The 18,564-nt window shown below is 38.4% G+C and overlaps 2 protein-coding genes across 3 annotated transcripts in view; both read left to right on the top strand.

Annotated features, from left to right (window-relative positions):
• The window catches only part of ttk (ttk protein kinase), a 26,412-nt gene extending 18,735 nt beyond the window's left edge, over positions 1 to 7,677 (top strand). Inside the window, exons 17-25 of the mRNA XM_061944784.2 lie at positions 377 to 469; positions 577 to 734; positions 3,834 to 3,985; positions 4,079 to 4,203; positions 4,641 to 4,715; positions 4,784 to 4,960; positions 6,915 to 7,011; positions 7,103 to 7,188; positions 7,279 to 7,677. Of these exons, the coding sequence (XP_061800768.2) occupies positions 377 to 469; positions 577 to 734; positions 3,834 to 3,985; positions 4,079 to 4,203; positions 4,641 to 4,715; positions 4,784 to 4,960; positions 6,915 to 7,011; positions 7,103 to 7,188; positions 7,279 to 7,344 (1,029 nt within the window). The 3' untranslated portion in view covers positions 7,345 to 7,677. The remainder of the gene's footprint in view (positions 1 to 376; positions 470 to 576; positions 735 to 3,833; positions 3,986 to 4,078; positions 4,204 to 4,640; positions 4,716 to 4,783; positions 4,961 to 6,914; positions 7,012 to 7,102; positions 7,189 to 7,278) is intronic.
• A 5,332-nt stretch (positions 7,678 to 13,009) lies between these two features.
• The window catches only part of bckdhb (branched chain keto acid dehydrogenase E1 subunit beta), a 78,741-nt gene continuing 73,186 nt past the window's right edge, over positions 13,010 to 18,564 (top strand). Inside the window, exons 1-2 of one of the 2 annotated variants that reach the window (XM_061949652.2) lie at positions 13,010 to 13,249; positions 17,043 to 17,120. In XM_061949652.2, coding sequence (XP_061805636.1) covers positions 13,054 to 13,249; positions 17,043 to 17,120 — 274 coding nt within the window. In that variant the 5' untranslated portion in view covers positions 13,010 to 13,053. The remainder of the gene's footprint in view (positions 13,250 to 17,042; positions 17,121 to 18,564) is intronic. The other variant, XM_061949644.2, reaches the window with a different exon arrangement.

The following is an 18,564-nucleotide window of genomic DNA, read 5'->3' as shown; positions in this document are numbered from 1 at the left end:
TCGATATCGGCCAATACTCAAAACTCCAATTTAGGTATCATATTAGAAGTGAAAAAGTGGTATGGAGATATCCCCTACTTATATACTAAATGTACAAATGTTTATAAAACAAAAATTTACTGCTTCTTGATGATTTTTATGCTGCAGACTACAACACAAAAAAACAGGTTTACTTCAGATTGCTCACAATCCCTAATGCTTATTTTGCATATGAGTCTGAAAAAAATAAAAGATCAACCAACCAAGTTTAAACTCATGTAGCAAATTTAATTCGGTGCCAAAAGAAAACCTTGTTAGAACAATTGGATATTTATTATTACTCTAATTATTTACTATTTCTGACAGTAATTAGATTTATATTTTCTAATCTCACCAGGCTTCCTTTGCTGCACCATCGAATGAAACTATAACCATCAAAGGCAAGCAGTTCTTCATTCTTAAAATGATTGGACAAGGGGGATCCAGCAAGGTAAATAATGACAGGAAAAAGATATGATATAATGCAACCTCCCTTTTAACAGTAGTAATTAGTGTTACCCTGGATTGTTCTCTTAACATGCCGTCTCTTTTCTTTAGGTATACCAGGTCCTGGATCATAAAAAACAGTTGTTTGCTGTTAAATATGTAGACCTCGAGGAGGCAGACACTCAGACTGTGGAAAGTTACAAAAATGAGATCCAACATCTGAACCACTTGCAGCAATACAGCGATAAAATTATCAAGCTCTATGACTAGTAAGTACTCTACACATACACTGAACAAAAATTTAAACGCAACACTTTTGTTTTTGCTCCCATTTTTCATGAGTTGAACTCAAAGATCTAAAACTTTTTCTATTTGTCCAAGTTGTTCGGTCCAAGTCGCTCTCCCTCCCCCAATGTTGACCTCGGCACTCTGACCCCGTATCTCAGCGACTCTGTCACAAACCTGGGGGTAAAGTTTGACTCAGATTTTAAATTCGAAAAACAAATCAGCAGCGTCGTTCAAAAAAGCTTTTATCAATTACGCCAAATAGCGAAAGTGAAACCGCTTCTATCAAGACATGATCTTGAGAAATTAATCCACGCTTTTATCTCGACTCGTCTTGATTATTGTAATGCCCTGTATGTTGGCATTAGCCAGGCCTCCCTCGCCCGCCTGCAGCTCGTGCAGAACTCTGCTGCTCGTCTGCTAACACAGACCCGCAGACGTGAGCACATCACCCCTATTTTAGCGTCCCTTCACTGGCTCCCTGTGCGTTACCGAATACATTTTAAACTCCTTTTATTTGTTTTTAAATGTCTAAACAACCTCGCGCCAACCTATCTCTCCGACCTCCTTCAGCCTTACTGCCCCACCCGATCCTTAAGATCAGCCGATCAGCTGCTGTTGACGGTCCCTGACACAAGGCTGAAGCTTAGAGGTGACAGAGCTTTCGCCGTTGCTGCTCCCAAGCTCTGGAACGACCTACCCCTGAGTGTTAGACAAGCCTCCTCTCTTCCTGTTTTTAAATCTCTCTTAAAAACATACTTTTATTCCATGGCTTTTAACACTGAGTGATATCCATCCTGCAATGGCGCCCCATAATACACCTGCTGTGATCCTGTTTTTATGTTTTTATGTTTTTATTAATTCTATTTTAATTATTTATTTTTTATCGTGTTCTGTTTGTGTTGTGTTGTGTTTGCTCGGTACTCGTTTTATCTTTTAACCTGCTCATTGTACAGCACTTTGGCTACCCCTGTGGTAAATTTTAAATGTGCTCTATAAATAAAGTTGATTTGATTTGATTTGATTTACACAAAAAAACTATTCTTCTCAAATGTTGTTGGCAAATCTGTCTAAATCTTTGTTAGTTAGCATTTCTTCTTTGCCAAGATAATTCATCCTACCTTACAGGTGTGGTATGTCAAGATGCTGATTGGACAGCATGATTATTGCACAGGAGTGCCTTACGCTGCCCACAATAAAATACCACTCTGACATGTGCAGTTTCATCACACAGCACAATGCCACGGATGTCGCACGTTTAAAGGGAGTGTGCAGTTGGCATGCTGACTGCAGGAATGCCCAACAGAGCTGTTGCCTGTGAATTGAATGTTAATTTCCTTACCATAAGCTCTCTCCAAAGGCGTTTCAGAGAATTTGGCAGTACATCCAACCAGCCTCACAACCGCAGACCACGTGTAAGAACACCAGCCCAGGACCTCCACATCCAGCAGGTTCACCTCCATGATCTTCTGAGACCAGCCACCAGAAGGCTGCTGCAACAATCAGTTTGCATAACCAAATAATTTCTGCACAAACTGTGAGAAACTGTCTCAGGGAAGCTCATCTGCATGCTCGTCGTCCTTATCGGGGTCTCGACCTGACTGCAGTGTGTCGTCGTAACCGACTTAAGTGGGCAAATGCTCACATTCGATGAAGTCTGGCACCTTTGAGAGGTGATCTCTTCACGGATGAATCCCGGTTTTCACTGTTCAGGGCAGATGGCAGACAGCGTGTGTGGCGTCATGTGGGAGAGTGGTTTGCTGATGTCAACGTTGTGAATCGAGTGGCCCATGGTGGGGTTAGTGTATGGGCAAGCGAATGTAATGGACAACGAACAGAATACAGTGACGAAATCCAGAGGCCCGTTGTTGTGCCATTTACCCGAGACCATCATCTCATGTTACAGCATGACAATGCACGGCCCCATGTTGCAAGGATTTGTACACAATTCCCGGAAGCCAAACATCCCAGTTCTTGCATGGCCAGCATACTCACTAGATGTCACCCATTGAACATGTTTGCGATGCTGTGGATCTGCGTATACGACAGTGTGTTGCAGTTCCTGCCAATATCCGGCACCTTGGCGCAGCCATTGAAGAGGAATGGACCAACATTCCACAGGCCACAATCAACAACCTGATCAACTCTATGCGAAGGAGATGTGTTGCACTGCCTGAGGCAAATGGTGGTCACACCAGATACTGACTGATTTTCTGACCCCCCCAAAGACCAGCAAAACTGCCCATTTCAGAGTTGCCTTTTATCGTGGGCAGCCTAAAGCACACCTGTGCAATAATTATGCGGTTCAATCAGCATCCTGATATGCCACACCTGTGAGGTGGGATGGATTATCTTGGCAAAAAAGAAGTGCTCACTAACAGATGTGTGAAGAATATTTGAGAGCAATACGTGTTTTGTTTATATAGTAAAAAATCTAGATCTTTGAGTTCAACTCATGAAAAATGGAAGCAAAAACAAAAGTGTTGCATATATATTTTTGTTCAGTATACTTTAACGAAATAAGTTCCATTGTCTACAGATAACTCAATTACATTTTAATAAATGTCCTGTGGCAATGGTGGATTTTCAATATCATGATTACAAGGGGGCAGCACGGCGGAACAGGGGTTAGTGCATGTGCCTCACAATACGAAGGTCCTGAGTAGTCCTGAGTTCAATTCCGGGCTCGGGATCTTTCTGTGTGGAGTTTGCATGCTCTCCCTGTGGCCGCGTGGGTTACCTCCTGGTACTCCGGCTTCCTCCCACCTCCAAAAACATGCACCTGGGGATAGGTTGATTGGCAACACTAAATTAGCCCTAGTGTGTGAATGTGAGCATCTATATGTCTATGTGTTGGCCCTGCGATGAGGTGGCGACTTGTCCAGGGTGTACACCGCCTTCCGCCCGAATGCAGCTGAGATAGGCTCCAGCACCCCCCGCGACCCCAAAAGGGACAAGCGGTAGAAAATGGATGGATGGATGATTACAAGGAGTGAATGGGAAGGACAAATACATACACTTGTGAAAGTGTACACTACAACAGTTCCTGGCCCCTGTTAATGCTATGCTGGTTGTGTTTTCAGTGAAATAACAAACAGCTACATTTATATGCTGATGGAGTGTGGAAATCTGGATCTAAACACATGGCTGCGGAACCGAAAGACTGTGAATCCACTTGAGAGAAAGTTTTACTGGAAGAATATGTTAGAAGCTGTCAGTATTATCCACCAACATGGTAGTTTCTCTTTTCATCTGTATACTTTTAGCTAGTTTTTATTATTTATCTTCATTTCCACCCACTTGTTCTTTGTGATTTGTCTCATGCCAGGCATCGTCCACAGTGACTTGAAGCCAGCTAATTTTGTAATCGTGAATGCATCACTGAAGCTGATAGACTTTGGCATTGCAAATCGAATCCAACCAGATGTGACAAGCATCATGAAAGATTCCCAAGTAAGTGGTTTTAGTGCATTGAGAAGTGAATGAATATTTGTTCTAAGTGAATGAATGTTTGTTCTGAGTGAAAATAGTATAGCAGTGGTTCTCAAACTTGTTTCACCAAGTACCACCTCAGAAAAAACGTGGCTCTCCAAGTACCAGCATAATGACCAACATTAAAATACAGTAGCATAGTAAGCCTAAGTATTCATTAAAAAACAAGTTAGAGGTTTTATTTAACAATTATATTTATTTATTAAGCCACGCTAACATTATACACAGTTTGAGCAGTAAAACTGTGTTTGAATATGGGAAAATAAAACACTGGATTTCAATTAATTGATTATTTGGTGTGCCACTTGGTGGAACCTGTGCACCTCTAGTGGTACACATACCACAGTTTGAGTTTAACTGTAGTATAGTAATGCATTGCTGTTGTTTCTCAATTCCAGGTTGGAACGCTGAACTATATGTCCCCTGAGGCCATTAAAGACACTTCAGCACAACGTGGAGAAGCATGCTCAAAAGTACTTTTATCTCAGTTGATTTATTCTGGTTTCAGAGGTGTGGGCTAATTTTTTTCTTTGTCCTTAAGATAAGTCCCAAAGGGGATGTGTGGTCCCTTGGATGTATCTTGTACTTTATGACCTATGGGAAGACTCCATTTCAAAGCATCACCCATCAAATCACCAAGCTCCATGCCATCATTGATCCCTCCCATAAGATCGACTTTCCTGACCTCGCTGAAAAGGATTTGCTGAATGTGTTAAAGGTAAAAGACCATCTAATCAGTCCCTCTAAGAATTTCTGAGGTTGCGATTGCGGCAATTCTGGCAAATTCAACCAATTACTGCAAAACATGCACGGCTTTGCAACTTTGTCTTATGCCCGCAATTTCACCGCCCGTTTTGGCCAGTCTGTCATTTTTCTAATCCAGTTTGTGTGTACGGTAAGTGGCATTCAAGCACCCACATCAACTGTCATAACTTGTGTTTGTTTATTGTGGAGACAAAGCAGAAACAGCAACATGTAACAATATATCAACTCTTTATTGCTCAAAGGGGACAGTTGCCAGTTGCGCTAACCCTTCTGTGTAATGTAAGAAAAAAATAGTTAGCAACACACTAGCATCCTCACTTTCTAGTTTACATGTATTTATATATTCATTTACCTTTTATATCTCCAGGATAAGTCAAACTAATAACAGGTATTTTCATAATAACATGTAATACTTACTTACTTTGACTGTATTCTGCGCATTCATTTCAAAAACGAATCACGACATTTGCTATTTCCTTCGACAACATCACTATAATTACTACTCACTGCAGATATCATGAGAGCCAACAAATATTAAACATCACTTACTGTACAATGGCTGCTGTCACTGGGATGTTGATATATTTCCATTTAGATGAAGAATGAATCATAATTCTCATGAAAAAAAAAAAAGTGGTAGAACCAGGCGTCTTTTCGTTGTTTTCTCGCCATTTCCGGGTCAAAACAAACATACGAAGAGAATGTCTACAACATGCGGACGACAGAGCAGACAGCTGACAATAAAGACAATATGATTTTCAGTCATAAATAATTAAAACAATACAGTAATTTGAAAAAAAGCTCTACGTATGTGCTTTTACTGCCATCTAGTGTCTACTTTTAAGTCTGTGTGGTATAAAACGAGTAAAACATTAAGACCTTATATTTTTTGGGTTGAAAACCTGTGTTTTGTCCAGTTAAGTTTACAAAGAACACTGAAAACATTACAAACAAACTAATATAATCACAAGTTGATTCAATGTTACTGAAAAAAACTTTCTAAAAGACCTGCTGCATATACAGGCTATCCTGGAGGGACTGACCAATACATTTTAATCATGGACTGCTGACGAACACTGATAGAAACAGGCGCAGACGAGCCGACTGTATCCCAATCACTCCTCCTCAGTTATATTTGACAGCCGCAGCTTTATTGTCCAAAGTAATAAACGGTTAAAATAAAGATGTGTGATAATTGAATGTGATTGCAGAGAGCAGATTCGAAATTGTAAATGAGCGCCCAGGTAGAAACAAGGTTTTACATGCTGTTGTGTAAATAAGATTAGTTTTATAATCTTAATTTGAGTAAAATAGCATAGCGTTTTCAATTTGTGTAATCTGGTGCTATGTATAAAATAAAATTAAATACAGTACAAAGCTTTAGAAGATGGACCCATATTTTGTCCATACACAAATAAGAACTGCATAATTCAGTTTCTGTAGAAATTTTGCATTACTGTTAATTGTTTTTTTTTTTTTAAAGTCGCTATGAACTGCAATACATATGAAATTGTCTTATTTTAGCACAATTAACAAACTATTTTGTTATTAATATGGATGGTTGTGTAATCTTCAGTTATCAGTAGGGTGCACTGAGCAGCATAAAAGGATGTTAGGATTATAAACATTAACTGACGTGTGAGTCTAATTTCTAATACTGAAGAAGTTTTAGAAATTACAGAAACAAAAAGTTCTTGGAAATTCTTTGAAAACTTACTTTCACTTAAATTATGGAAGAAAGGTAGAATTGACAAATAATCTTCGAAGCTTGATTTTGGAAAAAGTATACCGTGCATGATTTGAAAGACAGCTGTAGACAACATGCACAAACTAAATGCCTTGGACACAATTATTAAGTTACATTTACTATTAGTCAGTAACTGTTGATATGACCTTTTGTTGGACAGAGGTGCTTGGTTCGAAATCCTCGGGAGCGAGTATCTATTGCCGAGCTGCTAGAGCATCCGTACCTGCAACTGAAGCCACACAGTTCTCCAGAACCAAGTAAACAGACACACACACACACACACAGTGCCAGAATCTGATTCGATCCCCGCTTTTTTGATGACAATGCATCACGTCTCTTCATCATCAGAACGTCAGTGCAACAATGATCTCAAGAAAATTCTAACAGATCTTGCAGCCCTCCAGTCTCCCAACAGCATCATACGAGCAGCTAATGTAAGATTGTTTTTAATGTTATAGTTTGTTCTCTCTCTGTCTTTCTCTGTCTTTTAATAAGCCACTGATTTAACATGTTTCTGTCCATAGAATCTGGCCAAAATGTGCAGCAGCGGCAGAAAGCTAGATGTGGCAGAGTGTGCAAAACCAACTTAAAAACAGAAAATGCAATGTAAAATGTTTTTTATATATATATATATATATATATATATATATATATATATATTATGCTTGTGTGGGTGTGTGTGTGTATATATACACATACATAATTGCAGTGAAAATGTATATTCAGCAAGTTGTCGAACTAACAGCTACAGTATTTTATAGCAACGTTTTTTTTTCCAACCCTTTTTCTTTGCTCATATCCTCTGTTATGTGTATCATAAATAAACCTACCGCTACTGTATTCTCAGGAGTTCTGCCTTTAATCAGTTGCTGTAATTCCTACCAGTGTTGAGTGCATTCATAATGAGGCTAAATAACACACAAAAAACATTATCATTATCATTATTCATGATAAAACTTTATAGTCTTTCAAGTACCTGAAAAAGGTTATTTTTGTTTGCTTATAAATACAAAATAGTGTCACTATTAAATCACTAAACAATATCACTACTGCCCTGTTATTTTAGTCCGGGTAGGGTTTCCCAAATTTAGGGTTGGGTCAGTTTTTGAATGATCTAAGTTATTTTTTAGCTTTGTATCTAATGTATACACTTTTTGGAGAGAGATAAAAGGCAATAGATTTTGATCCCACAAGCAATGGAAATGAATAAAGTTTTGTAAATAAAGAAGAACAAAGGTGTCTCGCATATATACTATCCATCCATCTATTTTCTACTGCTTGTCCCTCTCTGGGTGGTGGGGGATGCCAGAATCTATTCCAGTTGCACTTGTTTTTTGTTTTATTCAAATGCCTAATGACCTCAATCCATTGTTTCTCATATAGGGCAACGGGGACCCCCTGGAGATTATGTGTGTCTGTAGTATTCATGTTAGAACAATACGTACACTTGCAGCTAGGTGGCAGCGGTTTTTAATCTAATCAAGAGGCTCTCTGTTCTACCCAGTAGAGGTGGTAAGTACCCAGGAACACGTGTAAAAAGCTAACGGAAGCAAAGCTATGGAGAAGTTAGTCCCATGCCTTTGTTTTTGGCCTTTGCACTATTTTTATTTAGCTTTTGTTTTTTAACTTTTAATTTGCAAAACTTTCCTGTTGCATCTATTAGATGGTGTTTTTTGGACCATTTCTGTATTTGGAGTGTTTGTACTTTGTACACTGTACTAAGTCAACTATTCTACAAAATACTAAATTTCAGTTAGCAGTATTGTAAAAAGTACATCTTAAATCATGGGGGAAATAACGCCGTAAACCTGAGTCTTAAGGTACCAGCCAAAACCAATGAAAAGAAAATGTAATGCAATCAAATGTAAAGCAGCGTTGCCAGATGGAAAATGACAAATGGGTGTATCAGAAACTTGACATTGCCGTACATAGATTTGACGTGACTCTATCATCTGTGACAACAAAATGTTGAGACAAGCCGTGTACCGGTATATTGGAACATATAATGCAGTTTTACCCTATTTGAATAAACTAACAGCACGGTTAATGGAAAAAGCTGACACACGACAGAACAGCGCTTTCACTGGCTGTAAAGTGGCACGTGAGGCAATGTACTATTTCTTATATTCCGTCACGAGACTTCTTCCCCAAAGTAAAAACTAGAGGTAGTCAACCAAGCCAAGATGGCTATCTGAGTACAAAAGAAGTTTAAATCCTGCAAAAAGCAAATACGAGAAGAAAATCAAACTATGCAATAGAATAGATCCATGTACTTTATGGGGAAAAAAAAGATTTGTCAATTGATATCAAGGATTCAATCAATCAATCAAAGTTTGTTTATATAGCCCTTAATCACAAGTGTCTCAAAAGGCTGACCAAGCCATAACGACATCCTCGACTCAGATCCCACATCAGGGCAAGAAAAAAACTCAACCCAATGGGCACAATGAGAAACCTCGGAGGGGACCGCAGATGTGAATTTTTTTTAGATAAAGGGAAGGTGGGACACCGGATGATAGTTTACAATGAGGTCAGGATCGAGGTTAGGTCTTTAGAGCAGAGGATGAATAACCACTTTTTTGAATAGCAGGAGATCAGTCCTAGAGGAATGTGATAAGTTTATAATATTTAGCACTGATGGTCCTAATATTACAAACAGCTCCTTGATAAGTTTGCCAGGATGTGGGTCAAGTAAACATGTTGTTTGTTTTGTCCCATTTACACATCACAGGAGTTCCTCTAATGTTATTTCATCAAAAAGAGAGATACTATTTTGGAGGGCAATATCCATTCTATATACATTCATATCTGTGTTAATAGACCACAGTTGTAGCTGGGACGCCTTGTCTTTAATCTATTTTCTATTGAGTAAAATGTTCTTATTAAAGAAATTCATAAAGTTATCTGCCGAGTGGGTGGAGCTACTGGGAGGAGTACCTTGTTGGGTTAGCGATGCTACTGTACTATACAAATATTTAGGATCAATTTTATAGTAATTAGCTTTAGCTAAGTAACCATGCGTTTATAAGTTATTAAACTATCACTCCATGCTTGATGGAAAACCTCAAGTTTAGTCGCACGCCATTTGTGTTCCAGCTTTCTACATGATAGTTTAAGAGCTCTGGTTTCTTCTGTGAACCAGGGTGTATGCCTTTAGGGGCCTTTTTTAGCTTTAGCGGTGCTATACTATCAATAGTGTCGCGCAGGGTGTTGTTAAAGTTGTTAGTGAGGTTATCAATAGAGCCCACATAATTTGGGAATGGCGCCATTACCGAAGGTAGTAGGCCAGCAAGAATCGTAGTTGTGACAGCATTAATGTTGCGGCTGCTAAAGCAGTGGTCATTAGTAGCTTGTTGACAATGAGTCAGAAATTCGAATTCTATAAGGTAATGAGTGGACATTACTTTAGTGTACGAGAGTATCATAACTATGGAGGTGGTGACACCCCGGACAAGGACTAGATCTATCGTATTACTGTTGCGATGTGTGGGTTCATTTATTATTCGTGTAAAACCACAGCTATCAATTATAGTCTGAAGCGCCACGCAAGGAGGGTCTGATGGGGTATTCATATGGATATTAAAATCCCACATTATAATTATATTATCTGCCGTTTACGAGTAGCGTGTTTTTCCCCGTCTTTATCAAAATGTAACTATCGATGTCAACATTGTGTATGTTCTCCAAGTGTGATATATGATCGCTGTCTTTGGTAAAAGCTTAACTCTTTTAGGTTTTGCTCACATTTGATTTCTTTTTCTTAGACTGGCGGAGTTGGTGCTGTTCGAAACACTCGTAGCGAACGTGTTTAGGAAATACAAATATTAATCAATATAATACTTAAATGGGAAATAATAAATATTGAAACTATAATTAACAAACCTTTATTGAAGTGATCACTGCAAACTTGTGCGTTCTTCAACTGCTCCCTTGGACTGGAGTCTGTGCCGCTTTACTTTTTGTTGTTTCGTAAAATCTCCCTTTCTGCCCTTTTTAATTGCTGCTCGAAGAACTCTGGAGAAACGTTTTTTCTTTTTGCGATTTGAACGATTCGTACAGCCAAAAACAACGCAAGCAAAGGGCATTTTCCTTCGAGAAAAGCTAAATGCCGCCCATATTAACCATTGAGAACAAATCGAGCTAGCTTGACCACCACGTATAGTGAATGGGCGGCACGTGAACCAGACGTGACGTCAGGTAAACCCAAGCAATAGCAGGTTGGGTCCAGGATGTTTCCTCGATTACGTTGAGCATGTATTGAAGTGGTCATATTGTCGGTCTTGGACTTAAACAAACTTAATTGATCCCCAAGGGGATTATATTGACACAGTAGCTCACTTACAAGGGGAAAGTATAACTGAAACACTCTCAAGGTCACTAAAAAGGAAGAAATAATAAATTAAATATAATAGAAAATACCAATACACAACTAGAAGAGGCAATTCCTGAAGGAATGCGTGTGAATGCTCCAATGCTGAAGTTGAACTGAAATGCTGACAGAATGTAGTATGAATGTAAAAATAGTTTGAATGTTGTAAAGCTGACGCTGAACTGAAATGCTAATGGAATGTAGGATGAATGTAGAAATGGTTTAAAGGTTAAAATCGTTTAAATGCTGAAATGGTTTGAATGTTGAAGAGTTAGAATTTCCAGGAAAACCAGAATTTGGTTTGGAACTTGGGAAAGTGTTAATTTGAATGTCCACGATGAGTGGAATGTGTTAATGTTGGAATGGTTTGAATAGGTTGAAAAATGTGGGAAACGTGCAACTTGGAAAAATGTCCCATTCATTTCAATGGGAACTTCCTGGAAATTTGGGAGAAGCGGGATTTTTAGAAAATGATTAGGAGCATGAATGTCCTGAATGAGCTGAATTGGTTGGTGTTAGAATTGTTTAAATTGGGCAAGAAATGTTGAAGTAGTAATTGGTATTGGGGAATTTCGGAAATATTTGGAATTTTTTTTAACTTGGAAAAAGGGTAGTTTGACTTTCCAGAATGGTGGAATGTGTTAAAGGTGGAAGGGTTTGAATCGGTTGAAGAATGTGGGAATTGTGGAAGTTTGAAAAATGGCCAATTCATTTTGAATGGGGAAAATGCAAAAAAAAGAAGGAATTATTGGAAATCCGTGAATTTTTTTTTAGAGTTGTTGAAGTAGAGCACACAGTTACTGAACAGGCTGAATATTTTGAAAAATGTGGGGATTGTGGAACTTTGAACAATGTCCCATTAATTTCAATGGGAATTTCAGGAAAAAATTGGGAATTTCGAGAAAAGCCGGAATTTTTTTGAAAACGGTAAATAACTTGAATTGAAAATGAGTTGAAATGGTTGGTGTTGGAATTTTTAAAATTGGTAGAGAAATGTTGAAGTAGTAACATGTTGAATTGAGAAATGGTATTACGAAATTCCTGGAAAACCGGGAAATTTTACAACTTTGTTTTTTGTCGTGATTAAGAGGAAAGTTTTGACCCTGGAACGGTTGAAATGCATTGAAAAATGTGGAAGGAGTAGTCGCCAGAGAAAAGGGTGAAAATAGGGCTTTGGAAAAGCAGGAATTTTGGAAAATCGTGGAATCTTTTTTAACTTGGAAAAATTATAATTTGAATTTCCAGAATGGTGGAATGGATTGAAGGTGGAATGTTTTGAATAGGTTGAAAAATGTGGAAATTGTTTAAGTTTGAAAAAGGGCCAATATATTTTAAATAGGGAAAAAAGTCCCGGAAAACCTGGAATTCTGGGAAATCTGGGAGTTTTTGGAATTTGTCAAGGGAAAGCCCACGATTCCCGAATAGGCTGAACAATTTGAAAGTGGAATGGTTTGAATCGGGTTAAAAGTGTGGAAGGTAGAGCGCGCCAAAATCTGGAGAATAATAATAATACGTTGAATTATAAATAGATACATTTTGGTTTAGAAATGCTTTGGAGCATTCACACACATATGATAATTAATTATACGCCTGACAACGCTGAATGTCACCTTTCAAATTCTCTGCAAGCACGCCTCCCACTTTTAACCAATCACACCATTGACTGTAACAAAGCTGCTCTTCACTAGTAATGGAGAAGAAGAGGTCTTACTCCAACAACAAGTTGGTGTAATTAATTTAGGATAATGATCCGATTGAATAAAGCAATAGTATGTTTTTAGGATGATGCATAAACGAATGATAAAAAAAGATGTATAACAGCGACGATGTGTTAGCTAATTTTCTGCACACTAGGCTCTCTGTTTAAAATTATAGACGATCTTTGTAGTTCACATTGCCCTTCCTGATCAGTCAAGTAGTGACAACAACAATGGCGGCGTCTGCTCGGCTTTTCATCAGAGGTGCACACTCCAAACTTTCTATCCCCGGTTTGGCTACCGTGCCACCGAGCTTTGTTGGGCCCACATTGCTGAAACGGTCACCGAGCGGCAGCTCCCATACCAAAACACAACGCAGACATGCAGCCCACTTCACTTTCCATCCGGACCCCGACACAACACAATATGGTAAGTAGCTAGGCGGCTAGCTTATGTCCGCTAGCTTCTTCCTGTAGACCTCGTAACCTGAAAGGTGATTGGGCATAACACGTACCGTTTAACAACGCAAAATCAAGTGTATTCAAATTAAAGTTGAATAAAAAAAAGCTGGCATTTAATGTCGAGAATTTTGTGAGGAGGGGCGTGTGACCTGTGTCCCTGGTGTTACATATTTTCGCAATGCAGTGTGACAGTGGTTCTCAAACTTGTTCCATCATGTACCACCTCGGAAAACACATGGCTCGCTTAGAACCCTAATAATGACCGAATTTAAAATACAGTAGCGTAGTAGGCCCAAGTATTCATGTAAAACAAGGCAGATGTTTAATTTACCACGTACATTTTAATATATTTGGCCACTGTAACATTACACACATTTTGAACAGTAACACTGTTCGAACATCTCATTCATCCAGGTCATTGTCATCTCAGGGCATTCGATCGATTGCAACTGGACTGATTGGTTTGTTTTAGAAGATGTTTCGCCTCTCATCCGAGTGGGCTTCATCAGTTTGTGCTCAACGACTTAGATTGGTCAGATCTACTGTTTGAACAGTAACACTGTGTTTGAATATAGGTGTTTAAATATAGGGAAATAATACATTGCACTTGAATCAAGTGACTCTTTGGCGTATGGAGCCCACCAGTGATGCACGTATCACAGTTTGAGAATCACTACTATAGCATATGTATTGTAGCCAGACCGTTATGGAATGTTGTGAATCCAATTCAAAAAGGTGTATTTTAAATGTATGATTAATGAATAATTGGTATGACCACAAGCCCCAAACTCACCTCAGAAAACACATGGCTCGCTTAGAACACCCATAATGACCAACTTTAGAATACAGTAGCATAGTAGGCCCAAGTATTCATTAAAAACAAGGAAGGTGTTTAATTTAACATGTACATTTAATATATTTGGCCACTGTAACATTACACACATTTTGAACAGTAACACTGTTCAAACATGTCTATGAATGATTGTTCTCATTCATCCAGGTCATTGTCATCTCAGGGCATTCGATCGATCGCAACTGGACTGGTTGGTTTGTTTTAGAAGACGTTTCGCTTCTCATCCGAGTGGGCTTCATCAGTTCGTGCTCAACGACTTAGATTGGTCAGATCTACTGTTTGAACAGTAACACTGTGTTTGAATATAGGTGTTTAAATATCGGGAAATAATACATTGTACTTGAATCAAGTGACTCTTTGGCGTATGGAGCCCACCAGTGGTATACGTATCACAGTTTGAGAATCACTGGTACAACATATGTATTGTAGCCAGACCGTTATGGAATGTTGTGAATCCAATTCAAAAAGGTGTATTTTAAATGTATGATTAATGAATAATTGGTATGACCACAAGCCCCAAACTCACCTCAGAAAACACATGGCTCGCTTAGAACCCCCATAATGACCAACTTTAAAATACAGTAGCATAGTAGGCCCACATAGTCATGAAAAACAAGGCCAATGTTTAATTTAACACATACATTTAATATATTTGGCCACTGTAATATTACACACAGTTTGAACAGTAACATTTTTCGAATATGTCTGTGAATGTTCTCATTCATCCAGATCATTGTCATCTCAGGGCATTCGATCGATCGCAACTGGACTGGTTGGTTTGTTTTAGAAGACGTTTCGCCTCTCATCCGAGTGGGCTTCATCAGTTCGTGCTCAATGACTTAGATTGGTCAGATCTACTGTTTGAACAGTAACACTGTGTTTGAATATAGGTGTTTAAATATCGGGAAATAATACATTGTACTTGAATCAAGTGACTCTTTGGCGTATGGAGCCCACCAGTGGTATACGTATCACAGTTTGAGAATCACTGGTACAACATATGTATTGTAGCCAGACCGTTATGGAATGTTGTGAATCCAATTCAAAAAGGTGTATTTTAAATGTATGATTAATGAATAATTGGTATGACCACAAGCCCCAAACTCACCTCAGAAAACACATGGCTCGCTTAGAACACCCATAATGACCAACTTTAGAATACAGTAGCATAGTAGGCCCAAGTATTCATGAAAAACAAGGAAGGTGTTTAATTTAACATGTACATTTAATATATTTGGCCACTGTAACATTACACACATTTTGAACAGTAACACTGTTCGAACATCTCATTCATCCAGGTCATTGTCATCTCAGGGCATTCGATCGATTGCAACTGGACTGGTTGGTTTGTTTTAGAAGACGTTTCGCCTCTCATCTGAGTGGGCTTCATCAGTTCGTGCTCAACGACTTAGATTGGTCAGATCTACTGTTTGAACAGTAACACTGTTTGAATGTAGGTGTTTAAATATAGGGAAATAATACATTGTACTTGAATCAAGTGACTCTTTGGCGTATGGAGCCCACCAGTGATGCACGTATCACAGTTTGAGAATCACTACTATAGCATATGTATTGTAGCCAGACCGTTATGGAATGTTGTGAATCCAATTCAAAAAGGTGTATTTTAAATGTATGATTAATGAATAATTGGTATGACCACAAGCCCCAAACTCACCTCAGAAAACACATGGCTCGCTTAGAACACCCATAATGACCAACTTTAGAATACAGTAGCTTAGTAGGCCCAAGTATTCATTAAAAACAAGGAAGGTGTTTAATTTAACATGTACATTTAATATATTTGGCCACTGTAACATTACACACATTTTGAACAGTAACACTGTTCGAACATCTCATTCATCCAGGTCATTGTCATCTCAGGGCATTCGATCGATCGCAACTGGACTGGTTGGTTTGTTTTAGAAGACGTTTCACCTCTCATCCGAGTGGGCTTCATCAGTTCGTGCTCAACGACTTAGATTGGTCAGATCTACTGTTTGAACAGTAACACTGTGTTTGAATATAGGTGTTTAAATATAGGGAAATAATACATTTTACTTGAATCAAGTGACTCTTTGGCGTATGGAGCCCACCAGTGGTACACGTACCACAGTTTGAGAATCACTGGTACAACATATGTATTGTGGCCAGACCGTTATGGAATGTTGTGAATCCAATTAAAAAAAGAGTATTTTAAATGTATGATTAATGAATAATTGGTATGACCACAAGCCCCAACCTCACCTCAGAAAACACATGGCTCGCTTAGAACAGCCATAATGACCAACTTTAAAATACAGTAGCAAAGTAGGCTCACGTAGTCATGAAAAACAAGGCCAATGTTTAATTTAACACATACATTTAATATATTTGGCCACTGTGACATTACACACATTTTGAACAGTAACACTGTTCGAACATCTCATTCATCCAGGTCATTGTCATCTCAGGGCATTCGATCGATCGCAACTGGACTGGTTGGTTTGTTTTAGAACACGTTTCGCCTCTAATCCGAGTGGGCTTCATCAGTTCGTGCTCAACGACTTAGATTGGTCAGATCTACTGTTTGAACAGTAACACTGTGTTTAAATATGTGTTTCAATATAGGAAAACAAAACAGTGTACTTTAATCAAGTGACTCTTTGGCGTATGGAGCCCACCAGTGGTACACGTATCACAGTTTGAGAATCACTGGTGTAGCATATGTATTGTAGCCAGACCTTTATGGAATGTTGTGAATCCAATTCAAAAAGGAGCATTTTAAATATATGATTAATTAATAATTGGTATGACCACAAGTGCCAGTGGCACAAGGTGCTGGTTAAACTGGATTGTACAATCCATAGGAACTTAAGACATCATCTGATGCAAGTTTGTTTTTGTCATAATGTTTTATCTTCCATTATAGGGCCAACCGAAAAGATGAATTTGTTCCAATCAGTTACAAGTGCATTGGACAACACTCTTTCCGGAGACCCGACAGCAGGTATTTTTTTTTGCTTTTCAAAACTCCTTTCAAAAATGTTACCTTTTGTTTACTTTTGAAGCTTTTTAACATGATTAATTAAAAAGGTTTACTCATACATGCAGCTGGCTGGGAATTAAGCTTCATTATTCAAAACAGCTTGCAAAGTATTGTTGAAAATAGGACTGCTGGTTTTTGGCCTTAACAAGGATTGTTAAAAAAGGCCATATTTTGTGATGTTAACTGACTTGCATTCAAAACAGACTTCAGAAGTCAAAGCTAAAGTGGAACTGCACTTATTTTGGAATGTTGCCCTTTATTACAATACCTTTGTAAGACAAGAACACTGAAATCAGTTTTTCTTTTTTTTTTATGCATTCTGAATCGTAATAACATTTTAGCAAAAGCCCGCTAACATGTAATCAATGGGAGTCAGTCTATTCTGAGACAACAAACACTACTCAGGCACAAATTATGATATAGAACTTAATTTTTTTAGCCTGAATATAAGAGGGATGAGCGACAAGTTTGAGAAGCTGTGTGCCAAACAGATGCCGCTTTAGTGAAACACTAAGCATCATGTCGCAGTATTGCTAAGTGCCGAACATGATATGCAAACTATGAAAATCATAAAACAAACACTTACTGAACTGTCTGCTCTCACTCGGATGACAACTGATGGGCTGTTCATATTATGTAGTTTAGATGAAAAATGAATCATAACCCTCAAAAAGGGTTAACAAAAAAAGTTGCCGAAAACAAGAATATTTTTGTGTCTTTCGCGCAGTTTCCGTGTCTAAGATGGATGTCCAAGTTTGCCAACTTCTTGGTTTATGGCTACAACCTTCTATTATCCAGGTGAAAGGCATGATTTATAAAATAGAATCGACTTAAACCAATTTAGAGTCGAAGCAGCAGCTGCAGCCGGTCACTGGCTCAATGTGTCAAGCTAGCTCTCTGGGAACAATGCGCCGCTAAAAGCAGATTGTCTGCGTCAGTGCTTATAATACCAATATCTCTAATACTTGGTTAATATTCAGGTCATGAGATGTAAAATGGTGTGTTGGCATTTTTTAGATTTTTGTGGGCGAATAGAGAGAGGCACATACCCACTATGTATGTTATCTTTTTTGCGTTGGACAATTAGCTTTTAAAAATATGGCACTTCTTTGTTGCATATGTCAAGTATGTCATCAATACATACATGTTTTTGTCTTACCATTTCCTCTATTTGTTTGGATAGTGTCAAAGCTTTGTGCTTAATGTTGCACTTATTAGTTTTCAGGTAGTAATACAACAAATTAGTTCCAAATAACATTTATATTATAACTAATATTTCCTGGGTGTTGTCAGCAAAATGTTTTTGAAATATCTGTCTATGGCAAAACTTCATCCATGTTTTTCGACTTTATGGACAGCCGCCCCTATGCGCCTACCTTTTAAATGTACTACTATTGCATCAATT

This window comes from Nerophis lumbriciformis, linkage group LG04 (genome assembly GCF_033978685.3).
Source record: "Nerophis lumbriciformis linkage group LG04, RoL_Nlum_v2.1, whole genome shotgun sequence".
Classification (NCBI taxonomy): domain Eukaryota; kingdom Metazoa; phylum Chordata; class Actinopteri; order Syngnathiformes; family Syngnathidae; genus Nerophis; species Nerophis lumbriciformis.
Note: the sequence above shows the minus strand (reverse complement) of the source record. Positions and strands in the feature narration are given on the sequence as shown.